Genomic DNA, 17794 nt, shown 5'->3' on the forward strand with positions numbered 1-17794 from the left:
GTATGAGGAAAGATTGAGAAGATGTAATTTGCAGAGTCTGGTGGAGAGAAGGAAGAGGGGGAGATATGATAGGGACCTGCAAGTTGGTAAGGGGTTGTTATAAGATCAATGGTGGAGAAGTTCTACAGAGAATAGTGGGAGATCATGGGAGAACCAGAGGTCATCCCTGGAAACTGTATAAAGAGGGTGTGAGTAGGGGGGTCAGAGGCAGGTTTTTTTTCATGCAGAGTTATGAATGATTGGAATGCCTTGCCTGAGAGTGTGGTGTCTGCAAGGAGTTTGAGTGTGTTTAAGACACAGTATGATGAGATGTGTGTGTGTGTGTGATAAAAGGACCTTCCAGATGAGTCTGACTCCATGAGGTCTTGGGAAATAATAATAATAATAATTTTGCCTAAAGGTTTTGTTTGCAGTGTATAGTAATTTATCTTGATTATTTTTCTGTATAACAGATGTTTTATAATAAATTTTTAATCGATATTATGAACACTTATACAGAAATATATTGACTGTTTCAAATAAAGATGAACCCCATCGAAACCCAACCATCTTTATGAACCAACCCTCTTTTTTGAAATGTCTCTTTGAAACCCCATTTATTTATGACACCTTGTAATGAAATACAAAAGAATAATACAAGTTATTTATGAGTAATTATTTATTAATATTAATTAATAAATACAGGCAGGGTGGGCAGAGGACAGTGGCTATCAATTTGATGTGAAATGTAAGGTAATGCACTTTGGGAGGAAGGGGTTACATACTTTATCATATTGATGGTACTAGATTACAGGACATTCATTAGGTGAAGGATCTGGAAGCGGTGGATATTGCAAGAGTTGGCAAAACAGCCCAGTGTATTACTTGGATGTTGAACATATTGACAAGTAAAGATAGGGAGGTTATTATCCTGCTTTTTAAGGCTGTGATTCAGCCACATGTTGACTACTGTGCACAGATTTGTTAACCTGCATTTTTAAGGGACTGGGAGGTAGTGGAAAGGATTCAGAGACAAGTGACCAATCTCGTGGCAGGTCTGTGGAATGTTTCCTGTGAGGATAGATTGAAGGCATGTGGATTGCAGAGTTTAGCTGACAGACAAAGGAGAGGGGATACAATAGAAACTTATAAGTTACTAAAGAGATTCTATAAGATTGACACAAAATAAAATTTTCAATACATGGGGAATGGGGGGGGAAACAAGAGGTCAAAATTGGAAGTTGTCTAAGAATGTGGTTAGCAAGGGTGTGTAGACTAGGATTTTTACTTGAGTGGTAAATCAGTGGAATGGATTTGCCAGAGGATTGTTAGCACCCCAACAGAGAATAAGTTTAAGGAGTTAATGGATAGCCAAAAGACTTATTACAGTAAGTCTTTTGGCTCCATGGAGTACCTATATAAATAATAATAAGTGACCTGTTCCAGTCTCATGCCATCACTTTCTTGATCTTCCAATTCTTCTTTTTCCATTTATTTTATATCATATACTATTGTGAGGCACCAACCCATCTGGCCAGTGTGGTGCTACAAGGCCAAATATCTCCCCATGAATGATTGAATAAAATAGGAAAATTACATACTGGCTCGTCCGTCGCCCAGCATAAAAAGGGACATGTATCCATAACAAAAGCAGACAAAGGAAATGTACCATGGTGATGGACACAACAGTATATGAAAACAAAATGCACACACTGTTACAAGATCAGTCAACATACAGAATTATAGATCGCAATCCCACCAACACACAAAAGAATAAGGCACAAAAATTATTGAAAAAAGTCACATCCTGGCCCAAAGACACAGTTAACAAACTCAAGCCCTTCCATGTTAAAACACCTAGGATCTATGGAGCACCAAAAATTCACAAACAAGATACACCCTTACGCCCAATTGTGGACAGTATAAATAGTCCCACATACAAACTGGCTAGACATTTAGTGAAGCTACTAGCCACTCTCACAAACAATTCTCCCTCCTCTGTCAAAAATTCAGCCCACCTAAAAAGCATCTTACAACACCTTACCCTAAAAAGCTCAGACTTAATAGTAAGCTCTGATATCACCTCACTATTCACAAATGTACCACTAATAGAAACCCTCAATCTACTGAAGCCACAAATCCCCCCCCCCCCCCCGATATATTTGAACTATTGAAATTCACAATATATGCAGGATATTTCACATGGAAAGCGAAAATATACAAACAAATAGATGTGACAGCCATGTGCCCCTCCCTTCCCCCCTCTAGCCAACTTTTACGTGGAACACCTGGAAAAACTAGCAATCAATACAGCCACTCTCAAACCAACACTTTGGCTACACTATGTTGACGATGTACTTGCTATTTGGCCACATGGCCCAGAGATATTGGAAACATTCTTAGCACATTTAAATAGCCAACATCCCAAAATCCACTTTACAATGGAACTGGAAGCTAATAACTGTCTGCCCTTCCTGGATACACTTATCACACATCTTCCAGATGGTTCCTTATCATTTTCAGTTTTTAGAAAACCCACACATACAGAGAGATACTTACACAAATCACACCATCATCCTTCTCAACAATATGGCATTTTAAAAATGCTAACCCATAGAGCGAGAGCAATCTGTTCCAATGACAATGCTCTTGCTGCCGAACTGGCTCACTTACGTCACACCTTCTTGGCCAATGGCTATAATCCACATAAGATAAACAAAATACTAAACGCTCCTAAGAAACCCCTCCCACCATCCACCACAGAGAACTACAACAAAAACAGTCCCCATCCCATACATTAAAGGCACATCCGATAAGATTTCAAGAATTCTTAATAAACATAAACTACGCACTACATTCAGACCATGTAACAAATTAGCAACCCTTATCCGCTCACCCAAGGACAGCATTCCCCCTTTATCACATCCAGGAGTCTACCAAGTACCCTGCTCATGTAATCAAGCCTACTACGGCCAAACAGGAAGAACTGTGAACATCAGCGAACACAAAAGATACGTCCGGAATTATCACTATGGCAAGTCGGGCCTAGCAGACCATGCTCTCGATACTCCTGCACACAGGATCAACTGGAAAAACACAAAAGTACTACACAGAAGCTCTTACGTCGGAGAGATTGTTCTTAGAGGTGATAGAAGTCCTGAAACACACTCCAAATCTCAACAAATATGGCTGTATTAACTTGCCTAAGATCTGGGAGACAGTCATCTTAAGAAAAAAACTGGTTTTTCAGGACTCTAGTCTTATGTGATAGCTACAGGTTTTTTTTTTTTTTTTTCAGATAGAGGGTGCCAAAAATCAGGACTCTAGTCTTTGTGTTGCTGCTACAATTTTGTTTAACTAGTCCGTTGATTACACCATGTTGTTATAGTCTCGCGTATTGTGACAAACTGTGTTTTTGTGCTCTGAAGATGCTGGTTATAACACCAGCGAAATATCAGCAATAAGTTAATAAATTAATTATTTACTTAGTTTCTATGTTCTAATATATACCGTTAAAAAATAAACAACATTATCAATCTTGCTTTGAACATGTGGCAGCACCATATACTATACTTAGTGGAGTGTTGCACCTAATAGATCATACCCTGGAATTTTGCCCCTTTTTTGAAAATCCTGTTCCTTATCTATGCATGTCTCCAGGATAACAACTACATCTATATAATTTTTTTGAGTATCTTAGAAAGGCACTGACATTTGGACCAGCTGATGCTTTCTATATTTATTTGGCAGATACGGACTGAAGGTCTGAGTTGCTGCATCTGCCGGTTCAGAAAAGAACCTGAACTTCTCATCAGGTTTGATATTTTGAATAAATGCGATGTAAACAAAGTCAGGAGATCCTATAGGGTTCTCTGACTACCAGATATTGTAGACTATTTCGCCATGAAAATCACATTGCCCGGAGTGCACCACTAGGGGGCTAGTCTACTTTAATACCCCTGGCTTACACTGATTAGACCTCAATAAAGGTCAGAACAGGTCTAGGTAGTAATCCTTCCCGTAATGCATAGCATTATACATGTCTGTAAGGATATGTGCTTTTCATTATGGGATACTAAGACAAGTGATGTGAAGTCATTAGCTTCTATCGAGTTGATCCAGTCCTGAAAATACTTCAGGCTCAAACTTTGCTCACACTTGGATAAAGGATTAAACCAAGTATATAATTTCTTGGTATCTTTAATTTACTAGCCAGTTTGGGCTGAACATTCATTTAGAAAACATGCTGATATTTCATCTGTCCCTATTGACAAATCCTCATCCAGGTTATGCAACAGCTCTTCAACCTCATTTTCATGAACCTCTAACTTTTCATCCAATGCAGTAGCACTGTGCACCATGTTACATACACCTGGTTGATATATCTTAGCAAAGTGAACACTCATTAACTGAACAATCTCATTAGCTTCTGACACTAGAGTACCATCCACATTCAATAAAGTTATTCCTTCTTTCTTTTGCTTGCAGCATAACAACAAAATTCTTTTGGATTGCCTTTAGCTTGCATAGCCAAGTTCTTTTCATACTCTGATATTTAGTTTTCTGTACATACTCGTTACTTTTTTGGCCTGAGCTTTATATACAGGCAGCCCTCGGTTTATGACGGTTCAATTTACAGCGATTCACAATAACACTGGATGCCTGCGCATGCTTTCTTACTGTAGTGTGGTCTGACCGAGAAACGACACTAGCAGGCACTCTAGTGTTTACCGAGCTACTACGACGTATATGTATCAAACCTAGTTTTATTGGTGAATCTACCTAATTGTTCTGTTTAATTTTTTTTTACATATATACGTATTTAAATTGATAAAGTACATAATTACATATCATGTCTGGTAAAAGAAGTGCAGAAAAGTTAGCTGAACTTCATGTTAAGAAGGCGTGGAAATCATTCACACTTGAAATGTGTGAATGATTTCCATGCCTGGAGATCATTCACACATTTCAAGATGGAGGTGATACGAAGAATGGAAGATGGGCAGACACGTGCTAATGTCTGTAGAAGTATGAACTTACCTCCATCGACTGTTACTACAATTATGAAAAATGCAGATAGAATAAAACAGTCTGCGCAACAATCTATGGCAGTACTAAATACAAAACATGTAAGTTATAGCTGGGATGAACTTCATGTAAAAATAGAAAAATTATTATTATGGGTGGATGACTTGAATCAGAAAAACATTCCTCTGATGCAGGCTGTTATAACTGAGAAAGCAAAAACAATTTTTGAGGATCTTAAAAAGGCAGATGGAGGCAAAGAAACATTTTTAGGAAACAGAGGTTGGTTCGTGAGATTTAAGTCTCGAAGTAAGTGCCGTAGTGTCAAATTATGTGATGATGAGGCAGCAAGTGCAGATGTTGCGGCAATGGCTGCTTTTCCTAAAGAATTTCAAGACTGTGTAGAACAAGGAAGTTATCCTCCTAATCTCATTTTTAATGTTGATGAGACTGGGCTCTACTGGAAACATTGCCATATATGCACCATCATTTCCTGTGAAGAACATTCCACTCCAGGTTTTAAAGCTGCAAAAGATAGACACTCTTTTGTTGGGTGCAAATGTCTCTGGAACTTTGAAGCTTAAAACCAATGTTGGTGTACAATTCACAGACACCGCATGCCTTCAAGGGTCTAAAAGCCATGCTGCCAGTCTATTGGAAATGGAACAAGAAAGTTTGGGTTACATAAGATGTTTTTATAGATTGGTACACAAATTATTCTTGTCCTACTGTACTTCGCTTCTGTAAAGAAAATGATTTGCCAGCCAAGGCATTGCTTCTCTTGGATAATGCCCCTGGACATCCTCAAAACCTTGCTGAAGTAAGAACACCATTGGATGTCAAGGTTGTTTACATGCCCCCAAACACGTCGCTTTTGCTACTGATGGATCAGGGGATTATATCAATCTTCAAAGCCTATTATCTCCGTATAACATTTATGGAAATGGTAAGAGTCTTGGACACTTCAGGAAAAACTATTAAAGACTGTTGGCGGTCATTCGATATTTTGAAGGGCATTAACAACATCAAGGCAGCTTGGAATGAAGTGTCAGCAAAGTGTTTAAAAGGAGCATAGCGAAGACTTCTTCCAGTATTTATGCATGACTTTGGGGAATTAGAGCAAGAGGAGAATGCTATTGAAGACATTACCAAGCTTGCGCGAGAGGTGGGATCGGATGATATTACAGCTGAAGATGTGACAGAAGTCTTAGAAAGCCATGATAAACTGCTTTCCAATGAAGACTTAAAAGAATTAGCCGAACAATTCAACATCCAAAGGAGGAGAAAGAAAACGAAGAAGGTCCTCTGAGAGATCTAAAAACGGCCGATTTACAGCATATCCTTGCAAGCATAGAGTCATTATGAATTATGAACTCTGCGAAATGGGCCATGATTGGGAACGGAGTGCGAACGTAAAAAGGAGTGTAATCACATCTGTTCAACCTTACACTGAACTCCTTAAAGAAAGAAAAAGAAAATCTTGGCAGTCAACACTGGATACTTTTTTCAAAAAAAAAAATGCAGGTGATCTGAAACCAGGAACTTTAACATAGAAATATGTAATATCTTTTCAAAGTTTCATATTTTTTGTATATAATTTTGTTTTGTTTTTGTTATTAATAATTTTATTTTAACAAATATATATGTATGTATTATCAAAGTCTTAAATATAATAATGTTACACATACTTCATGTGCATATTTTTTGACTGCACGGAACATAACTCTGTGCCTCCCATTAAAATTGGGTTCGTTTTTATGCCGATTCGGTTTATGCCCGTTTTTTTTTCAGTAACAGAAGTGAGGAGTAAACCGAGGGCTGCCTCTTTTTCATAAATCCTCTCATTCATGTTTTCATTATATTCTTTCCATAGCATCTTCTTCCTCTTCTCTTGCTTAATAAGCTTGCACATCTATTTCACTCCCACCCTATTTATTCTTTGAACACTAACACTATGGACACATTCTGATACCACCTCATTTAAGCACTTTTTCAAAGATTCTCATTCATTGCCGCTATTTTTCTCATTCAGTAACTGATACCAGAGGACCAAAGATAGTATTCTCCTAAGTCTGTTATAATTTCTAGCTCTGTAGTTCATCATGTAACCTGTTCTAAATACATCAGTATAATTAGATACTTCCCAAAAAGATAGGATGTTATATAGTGTGATTCTGGTGTACCAGAGATAGCTTAAATATATTGTTTCCTATGCCATTTACTTTAACAAAATTTGATATTTTAATGTCTGTATTATTTGAGAGTATTTACTTCTTTTGATTTTTTTTTTTTTAACACTATTTTACTTATTGGGTTTTTGTTTTTCTGCTTTGAAAGCCATTATTTTTGTTTTGACTTTTAATATTCTCATATGATTTTCTGATGTGTAGCTAATATAGAGTGGCCCATAAGTCACAAAGGGGTTTATTTTTATGCTTTTTTATATAATGAATTACAAAACCTGGATTTTTTTTTTTTTTTTTTTAAATTAGTTATGAAAAACCACATCATGTAAATGCCTTCCATTTTTGGCTTCACATGGGCACTTTCTATGGCATGTTGCATGAACAGCTGTTAATGTGTTTCTGGCTGCATCTCCCTAATTTCTTCATGAATGTTCTCCTATGGGGTTACCTGAAGGAAAAGGTGTATGTGAACATGTTCCAGACAATCCAACAGCCTTCAGCTGTTGAATTGGAGCTGTCATAACATAATAGCATGCATGGCAAAATAGGATTGCAGAAATGAATGGATAGTATGCTTCAGACATCACGTCACTGTTAAATACTACTATTATAAAACAGAGTTACTAAGTTATATGGATTTCATAATCTTTTTTCATAATCATCGTCAAAATTTTCAATTATAAAAATGAGGATATGATGTTTTGGAAAATTTCTTAATTTTATTTTTATCTTTTTTTTTGCTTCCTAGGAAATTTGCCATATTAAAATATTTACAGTTTGCAGTGATCATGTCAGCTGTTTGCTCTGGACTGAATTCAGCAAGAAAACTAGCAGTATCTCAAGTGTCTAAAGGAGGTATAAATTCTCAGAAATATTTTATAAAAATAATTGTTTATTGTGAACAGTGAAGAGCCTTCTAAATTGAGTTTTCAAAAAATTTAAATTAATTAAATTTATCAGCTTAGCAAGTTCCTCATATATTTCAAGAATTGCAAATTGTATTGCTGTTTATTTACTGCTGTTTTTGAAAAAGTTGTGTGTTATAGGATTAGCAGCTTGTTACCAATTTTATTAATAAAATGTATCAAATTACAAAAGTTAGTTTGTATACTAACTACCGAAGAATAAAAGAACAAAATATAAGAAAATTTAAATTTTCTTATATTTTTTTTGCTGTTTGATATAAGGAAGCAAAGCATATTTGGCATCAGTTTCAAAAACATCAACTTAAAATCAGAAATTTGACTTTTTTTTTATGTGGATGATAGTTGTAGCTTTGAAACATTTGACACCTTTCTTTTTGCATCTGTTTGGAGCCCATCCCAAGAAAAAATTTGTCTGTAAAAAACAAAATCAGCAATTTCCACCCTATTGGCACTCTCCCAGAACTGAGACTTAAATGAAACAGCTTGGTCAGAGTAGCTGATAATTCTCTTGCACATTCTTGTAATACATGAGCCAGTATGCCATCTAATTCCACGTCTGTGTTTGCATCGAGGTTCTGCAATATTCTAAATGTACCTCTAATCTCCTATCAGTCAGTGTAACATCCAACATCATCTAAATGGTACACCCTTGCAAAATGATCACTCAGTAATTCAAGTATTTGATTTTGGTTCGGTTACTTCCCACCGTCATCACTTTTTAAGGTCATCCTTTCATAGTCATTCCGTCTTTTAATTGCCACGTAGCAAAAGAGCTCCTTAGAATTTCTTTTGGTCGCATCATGTAGTTTTCTTTGATAATTAGCTTTTGCCTTCCTTATTATACGAGAGTGGTCTGGAAAGTTATCAGCCTAGACCATAGATGGCAACATTATCAGCAAGATTTATTTTTTCTTTCTAAGTTGGTACATCTGTCATAAGCATCCATGTTAAATTGCAAGTCATTTTATCAAGTAGTTTGTTTTATACAGCTGTCTGAAGCAAAAGTGTTGTCCGTATCCCTTGAAATGGATAAAATTGAGTATCGTGCGGTTATAAAATTCTTTGTAATTTAACGCGAAAAGAAATTCATTCGAGTGCCCATAAACTTTTATGGGAATAAAAGTTTATGGGCACTCTTCTCCTTCATTTTCATCAATTAAGAAATGGAGGTGCTAAGTTTAACACATGGCCGTATGAGCTTTCAAGACAATCCATGTGAAGGATGTCCAAAAAGTGTAACAACATCAGAAATCATTGATCAAGTGCACGATATGGTATTGAATGACCGCTGAGTCAAAGTGCATGAAATTGCTGACTATAGGCATTTCAAAAGAACGTGTAGGATATATTTTGCCTGAAGCAGATCAAAAACACACTCGCATGAAAATCTCTAAACAGTGCTTGGAGCATTTTAACAAGAATAAAACTGATTTTGTGCATTGATTTATTACTATGGATGAGACTTGGATTCACCATTACACACAAGAATCCAAACAGCAGTCAAAACAGTGGACAGAAGCTGGTTGTTCAGCACCAAAGAAGACAAAGTCAGTTCCATCAGCAGGAAAGGTCATGGCATCAGTGTTTTGGAATGCTAAAGGCATTTTGTTTATTAATTATCTTGAAAAGGGTAAAACAATAACCCGGGAATATTATTCCGATCTTTTAACCAGACTAGAAGAAAATTGCGTGAGAAAAGACCCGGTTGCAGAAGAAAAAAATCATCTTTCATCAGGACAATGCACCTGCCCACAAAGGTGTTTTGGAAGTGGGAAAATTAAGGGATCTGCACTATGAATTGTTAGAACATCCACTCTCTGATTTGGCTCCCTCTGACTTTTATCTCTTCCCAGAACTAAAACTCTTCCTCACTGGTCAGCGTTTTTCTTTGAATCAATATGACCAGATGATTGTAGCTGTAGAGGAGTATTTTGCAGATTTTACTGAGAACCACTAAGAATAAATGTTTTAATCTTAACTGAGATTACGTTGAAAAATAAAAATAATTTTGAAATTATAAATTTGTTTTTACATTGTTAGGCCGAGAACCTTTCAGACTACCCTCATAAAGTTGACCCTTCTTGCCTGTGCCTTGTACTGTTCCTGGGCATGCTGATTACATTTGTCTTTATATTCTTTTCACAACTTTTTCTTTGTTTAGAACTCCTGCTTAATGATGATGCTATTCATCTGTCTAACTCCTACCTGATTTATGCTTCTGACTCTGGGTATACATTCTAATACTGCATTTTTTTTCAAACACCCCTTTACCATCTCTTATGCAATGTCAACATCTTTCTCCTTCAGATTCTTATGCTATGACACTGCTAGAAAGCTGACTCCTTAGTTTTTCATAATCACTTGCTTTGTAATTCTACATATATCACTTCTTAATAGAAAATTCTGTATGTCTGGCAATCTCCCAGGCCAAGACTACATGATCACTTTCCCCCAAGCAGAGATAGTGTAGATAGATTAGTTAAATTCTCTGATTGCTAGGATGAGATCTTGCACTCTCGAACCTCATGTCCCCTCCATTACATGCTGCCTGAGGTAATTATCTCTCAGCAGCTGTATAAATTCATTTTCTTTCCCTCCCTGTGACCATTTCTCTTCCCAGTCTATGTCCTCATAGTTGAAATCTCTCATAATTGTGCTAATTTGCCAATGCATGTCATCTACATTTCTCCCTTATACCCATAGTTCTGCTGCTAGAAATTTATTACTTACTAGGTTTCCTTACTATCTTCTCCAATACCTTAACCACAACTGCAGATATACAAACAAGTCTATAATTGAAAAGCTTTATCCTAGAACCATGTTTGTGGAGTGATATTATTTTGCCTTCTTTCCATTCCTTAGAAACTTTCTACATATTGCATGACTTCCATTAAATAACCAGATTAAGGTATAGCTAACTCTTTTGCACGTTTCTTAAAAATATGTGGTGATATGTCATCTATTCTCACAGCCTTATTAATATCAAACTTAATCAGCATTTCATGCACTGCTTATTCTTTCCCCTGTAATTCTGATATTTGCTTCCCTTCTGCATTTTGCACATTATCATTTACACAAACATGATATTTGCTGATAAAGTATTCATTAAACAACTGTACTGTATCTTTTGCTATTGTAACAGAGTTACCATAACTATCTACCAATGTTACCCTTCCATAATTATTTTTTTTCTTGCTTGCCACATATCAGAAGAATTCCCATTAATTATTCTTAACCTGACTGGCCAATCTCCTCTCATATTCTACTTTTTTTTTTTTTTTTTTTTTTTTTTTTTTAACTGTGCACCTTTCTGGCTTGCAGTTGATATTTCCCATGCATCTGTTTGCTTTGAACCATCTTGTATTTCCTCCATAACATCTTTTCCAATCTCACTCTTACTCTATTTATTAACTTAACTCTTGGTACGCAGTTATGCATTGCTTGTGTCAGATACTGCTTTCTTATTTTCTATGTGCTGTCAGCATCTTTTTCAAAACATGTTTACAGAGCTTCCCATAAGCACATCTTTTCTCTACAACAAGCATTCTATCCAGAAGATACACAGGAAGAAAACTTAAAGGTATCCATAACCATAAATCGGAAAGACTTGAAGAAATGTGAGGATTCTATGATGAACAAGCATTTCTAGCTTAAACTGCATTTCAGTACAAATCAAGTATCTGGGCAATTCTCTGACAGCACTTTGGTTTAAGTTGACATCTTAATTTTGACTAAGCCATGACTTAATTGTGAAAAAAACATGTCTATATATTCTAGCTAATAAGTTTTTGATATATATATGTATGTATAGAAGGAAGAAAGCAACTGAAAGAACAGAACCTTGTAGAATCCCAGCATTAATTGCAAAGAGGGAGGGAAAAGATCTATACACCATCAGATTTAACGTCTTTTCAGACAAAAAAAAAAAAAGCTGGCAGTGTCTTAGAGATATCAAAGGCAACCAGTTAAGATTTCATAAACTTTTCTGTGGCATGTTGCCAAAGTGGATAACACAAGCAAGATTTGTGTTGACAGTGAGGGAATTCACACTGGTAATTGTTTATTAGTTGAAAGGTTTCTGGGTAGAATATAAGTTTCTGAAATCTTAATTCAAGTGTTGACTTAGATGTGAAATCTTAAGTTAAGTGTTAATAATTCTGTATTATTTTAGAAAGAATTGAATGAAAAAAATTGGATGGAAAAGATATATCACCCTTTTTACACATTGGTTGAGTATAGGCTGATTTAGACTGGAGAAGATCATATAAAAAATCATGTTTACCATATTGACTGATTACTTTCATTCAGTTTTCCTCTCCTTCTGTTATTGATTATTGTTTAGTAATAACCATTATTAAATAGAGAATTACCATATTGATAACATAACTTATTTGGCATTACAGAAGTTTCAGGTTCATGATGCTTATTTCTGTAATATGTACTAACTTAAGCACAGACTAAATTCTAATAACTGCCCTTATGTTGTCCATCTCTTTAACACGTTCGCTGCCATGCTACTTTGGCATAGTCTATTCCTGTTCGCCGAGCAATTTCACTTCTTCAAGGTCAGTACCGTAATCTCGTTGCCGGCGGTAAGCGTCATACGAGTATACTCGTAGTTGGCTTGTGCAGAGCATATAATATCTATGAGAATACACAGTTTTGATGCTAGCTCCACAAGCCAAACATTTTCAGTTCTTCAAGGTCAGTACAGTAATCTCGTTCCCGGCGGTAAGCGTCATACGAGTATACTTGTAGCTGGCTTGTGCAGCTGGTTTACCAACTACGAGTATACTCGTAGTTAGCAGCGAACATGTTAATGCATCAAATTAAATGAAAGATATTTAATTAAAAATTATCTTAATTTGAAGCATTAGAGGATTAGATAATATAGGATAAGCTCTGAAGATTTTAGGCTTTGATAAAATTAGAATGAATTAGCAACAATAACTATTTTGCAAAATTTTATCATAATAATCATAAATCTTATAATTTATTTTTCAGCTATAGCTAAGCTGCTAAAATCAAAAGTTAATCAAGATTCATGTCGCATTGTATTACGTGGTATTGCAGTCACATATCCAAAGTTACGTATTGTAATTGGACCACCTGGAGATGGAGGTGACACAGATGTGCGTGGAAATAATAACAATGACAAATCAACTGGGTCTAGTGGAAGAGGGAGTAGTAATGGTGGAGGGGATGGTCATCTGTGCTGCCCCAAATGTGGCAATCCATGCACTCATGTAGAAACATTTGTCTGTAAGTATTTTTGGTATCTATTACAACTGATTGAAGTAATTGAAGGAATATTGAAAATCAACTAAATCAGTATTTGTACAATAAACCCTGATTAAGTTCAGTTTGGAAGATAAATCTGAAGACAATTTCCCTGCCATATAAATTTAGTTTTGGATGATTTTCAGCTTAATTTGAAATATGCTCAAGTGTTTTGTTCAAATTAAAATTTAATTAAGACTTAATTCATATGTTACAAGAATGCAAGTACTTCTAATAAAAAAAAAAACTTTCCTTATCTAAATTCTAAACTACACATTATAATTAAACATAAATTAAAGTTCTTTACATGTATTATTAATAAATCTGTTGAACATGGAGAAATTTATAGAACACTTAAAGGTTACTTCAGATCTTCCATTATTTAAAGGAAGTAACAGAAGTGCAATCAGAAATTATGGATTACCTATATTATCTACAGTCTCAAAGGTTATTGAAATCCTAATTAAATATGATTAAATAGCTGTCTAATTTCCATATCTTTTTACATGCCTAATCAGTGTGAATTCAGATCTGGATTCAATACAAAAAAAGACTATTGGAACTCCAAAGTGGAATAAATAGTGTAATATATATGGCGTTTATGTGAGCAAACTTCAAAATGGGATCATGGACAATGAAACTTAGTTGTGCCTCTGGTCCAGAAAGTTCTTCCAAGGAAGCAGAAGAAGGAATTTTTTGATTCACTGGAACAGGCAGCTGACATAAAGAAAATGGAAAAAGTGGTCCTTGTTGGGGATCTGAACATCATCGTAGGAATCCTTTCTTTTAGAGTTACATGATGATCATTCATTTTAAAAATTTATGGAATTTACACCCGTGTTAAAAAGAAACTTTTTTATTATCCCAACGTTTCAATCTTCACATCAAGATCATCATCTGGAGCATACATCAATTTACAAGACAAGCTGAGTTACATTATTAACTCTGAGCTAAAGAAACAATGATTTCATCACGTTATTCTACTGGCATGACCTCTAGTAAAAAAAAAAAAAATTACATCAAGCCAAATTCTATTTACGATGACAGGAATAAACATTCTTTCAGATGGTTTTCTTTCAGAAACAATGATGTCCTATTTTTAGTGTTACAATTCTTATTTTTGCTTTTAAGATACTGGATTTTCTACAGTCCTGTTTATAATTGTTCTTAGTGAGGAACGTTCCATGGGTCGAATATATAATTTCCATATGTTTGGGATTTTTAGACCATCATTATTGTTCAGATTGGGGTGGTTGATAATAATCTCACATGCTTCCTTGAATTTTCGTTCATACCATGTTTTATTTCAATGTAGACAGCTAGTGCTTTTCCAGTCAATTCTGTGTAAGGAATTCAGGGTATGATCAGAAATACCAGCTTTACCATAATTATTATATTTAATGTGTCGTTTATGTTCTTTTTGTCTGATAGGAATTGTGCGTGCTGTTTCTCCTATATATGTTATGTTGCAAGTACAAAAAATCTGGTATACTCCAGGGTCGACTAGTGGATGGAGTGGGTCTTTGGATGAGTCGAGTAAGCTTTTTAATTTTGTAGGAGGTTTAAAGGTGGCTTTGAGGTTGTATTTTCGTAGTACTCTGTTTATTTTGTCTGATGTTCCTTTAATGTAGGGAATGGTTATAGTTTTACTGTAGTCTGGTTTGTCTTTGTTTCTTCTTGAGGTTTTGTATAGAATTTTGTTAATAGTGTTTTGGCTGTATCTGTTTTTTTGGAAAGTATTAAAGATAATTTTAAATTCGTCTTTTAGTGCCTGTTCATTGGAACAGATCATCTGCGCCCTGGTTTTTAGTGTGTTGATGACACCTAGTTTTTGTGTTGGGTGGTGGTAGGAGTTTATGTGTCGGTTTCCAGTAAACAGTGAAGGAAAGATTGCCAGAGGGAAGACGTGTTACAAGTGTATCCAGAAACGGAAGTGTGTTGTGTTTTTCAATTTCAGTTGTGAATTGTATGCGTTTGTGTTGTTTGTTTAGGGTGGCTAAGGAATGTGTCTAATGTCTGGCGGCCATGGGACCAGATCACGAAAACATCGTCAACATATCTAAGCCAGACTTTGGGTTTTAAAGGGGAGGAACCTAAGACAAGTTGCTCAAAATATTCCATGTAAAAGTTAGCAATGGGGGCGGGGGGGGGGAGGGGGATAATGGCGAGCCCATGGCTGTGCCTTCTTTTTGGAAATAGAAGGCATTTTGCCATACAAAATAACCTGACTGTAATACATGCGCAAAGAGCTCCGTGATATTTGGAGGGAATTGGTTCTGTAGGAGAAGGATTGTGTCATTGATTGGGACATTCGTGAAGAGGGCAGAGAAGTCAAAACTGACTAATAAATCATCTTTTTCTAATGTAATGTCTTTGATGGTATTTATGAAGTGTTGTGTGTTTTTGATATAGGAGGGGGAATGACCTACCAACTCCTTGAGTGTTGCTGCTAATTTTTTGGCTAAGTGATACGTCAGGCTATCAATTCCTTCGACTATAGGTCTTAATGGTGTGTCTTATTTGTGAATTTTCGGTAGCCCGTAAATTCTTGGGGAGCACGCGTAGTGAGGAAATAGTTCTTTGACTGTATCTTCGGGTCAAGTGGTAATTGACTTAAGTAGTTTCTCTGTTTTGTTTTTATTCTGTTGGTTGGGTTGTAGTTAACTAATTTATATGTGTTATTGTCAGAGACCAGCAGATTTGTTTTTTCTACGTAAGTGGTACGGTTTAAAATAATGGTGGCATTTCCTTTATCGGCTCTGGTTATTACTATGTTCGGATTTGTTTTAAGCGACTTTATCACTGTTAATTCATGTTTAGTAATGTTGCTTGTTATTGTTAGAAAGGATTACAATAATTCATGGAGATTCGACACACAAGTGATGCAATCAATACGGTAAGCTGAAGATTCAAGTTTCAAATTCGATCAATTGACTGGCTTTTTTAAAACGATGTAGGGACAGCAATATCACTCCTAATTGCATCAGGCTAAAGAAAAAATTCACCTCAACAAAAGCCCAACGAATGTACCACCGCATGGAGAAAGCACTTCTCAGAGAGCAGATCCAAGTCCAAGCTACTAGAAAGAATCTAGCCGATACACAAAACCAGCTACTAAAAGAAAAAAACTGAACTTTCAAGCTACGTTAATGAAGATATCTGGTTGATCCTAGAAAAGATTACGGACAACACAGCAAACCACATCCTCCAAACGAAGAAAGGAAACCTAATTTCCAAATTCCAAAGACTAAAAGAACGACAAAACCAGCTGCAATATTCAAAGTTCGCCACAGTGAACAACAACAACCAACCAGAAGCAAGAAATGACAGGAGCCACCAATCACCCACAGGTATTGATTACATAGTCAACCTATCCAACCACGCCCTAAACAAAGACGAAATCTCTATACTTAACAAACTTGAATTTATGGCCTAAGATTCATCCCTAATAACATAGCAGATAAAATACGTTTAGAAACTGCCAACATTTTAAATCATAACAAAACAACAACAAGCAACATTACTAAACACGAATTAACAGCGATAAAATCACTTAAAACAAATCCGAACATAGTAATAACCATAGCCGATAAATGAAATGCCATCTTTATTTTAAACCATACCACTTACGTAGAAAAAATGAATCTGCTGGTCTCTGACAATAACACATACAAATTAGTTAACTACAACCCAACCAACAGAATAAAAAACAAAACAGAGAAACTACTTAAGTCAATTACCACTTGGCCTGAAGATATGGTCATAAAACTATTTCCTCACTACGCGTGCTCCTCAAGAATTTACGGTCTACCGAAAATTCACAAAGAAAACACACCATTAAGACCTATAGTCGAAAGAATTGATAGCCCGACATATCACTTAGCCAAAAAATTAGCAGCAATCTGGTTTCATGGCCGCCAGACATTAGACACATTCCTTAGCCACCTAAACAAACAACACAAATGCATACAATTGAAATTGAAAAACACAACAAACTTCCGTTTCTAGATACACTTGTCACACATCTTCTCTCTGGTAATCTTTCCTTCACTGTTTACCGGAAACCGACACATACGGGACAATGTATACACATAAACTCCTACCACCACCCAACACAAAAACTAGGTGTCATCAACATGCTAAAAAACAGGGCGCAGATGATCTGTTCCAATGAACAGGCACTAAAAGATGAATTTAAAATTATCTTTAATACTGTCCAAAAAAACGGATACAGCCAAAACACTATTAACAAAATTCTATACAAAACCTCAAGAAGAAACAAAGACAAACCAGACTACAGTAAAACTATAACCATTCCCTACATTAAAGGAACATCAGACAAAATAAACAGAGTACTACGAAAATACAACCTCAAAGCCATCTTTAAACCTCCTGCAA

The 17794-nt window shown here is 35.8% G+C and overlaps 1 protein-coding gene across 3 annotated transcripts in view; it reads left to right on the forward strand.

Annotated features, from left to right (window-relative positions):
• The window catches only part of ClpX (Caseinolytic protease chaperone subunit), a 201486-nt gene that overhangs the window by 16773 nt on the left and 166919 nt on the right, over nt 1-17794 (forward strand). For all 3 annotated transcript variants that reach the window (XM_090406130.1, XM_090406128.1, XM_090406129.1), the window contains 2 exons: nt 7939-8045; nt 13121-13378. In XM_090406130.1, the coding sequence (XP_090262256.1) occupies nt 7979-8045; nt 13121-13378 (325 nt within the window). In that variant the 5' untranslated portion in view covers nt 7939-7978. The remainder of the gene's footprint in view (nt 1-7938; nt 8046-13120; nt 13379-17794) is intronic.

This window comes from Typopeltis vanoorti, chromosome 16, assembly GCF_054136105.1.
Source record: "Typopeltis vanoorti isolate ZY-2024b chromosome 16, IOZ_Tvanoo_1.0, whole genome shotgun sequence".
Lineage (NCBI taxonomy): Eukaryota > Metazoa > Arthropoda > Arachnida > Uropygi > Thelyphonidae > Typopeltis > Typopeltis vanoorti.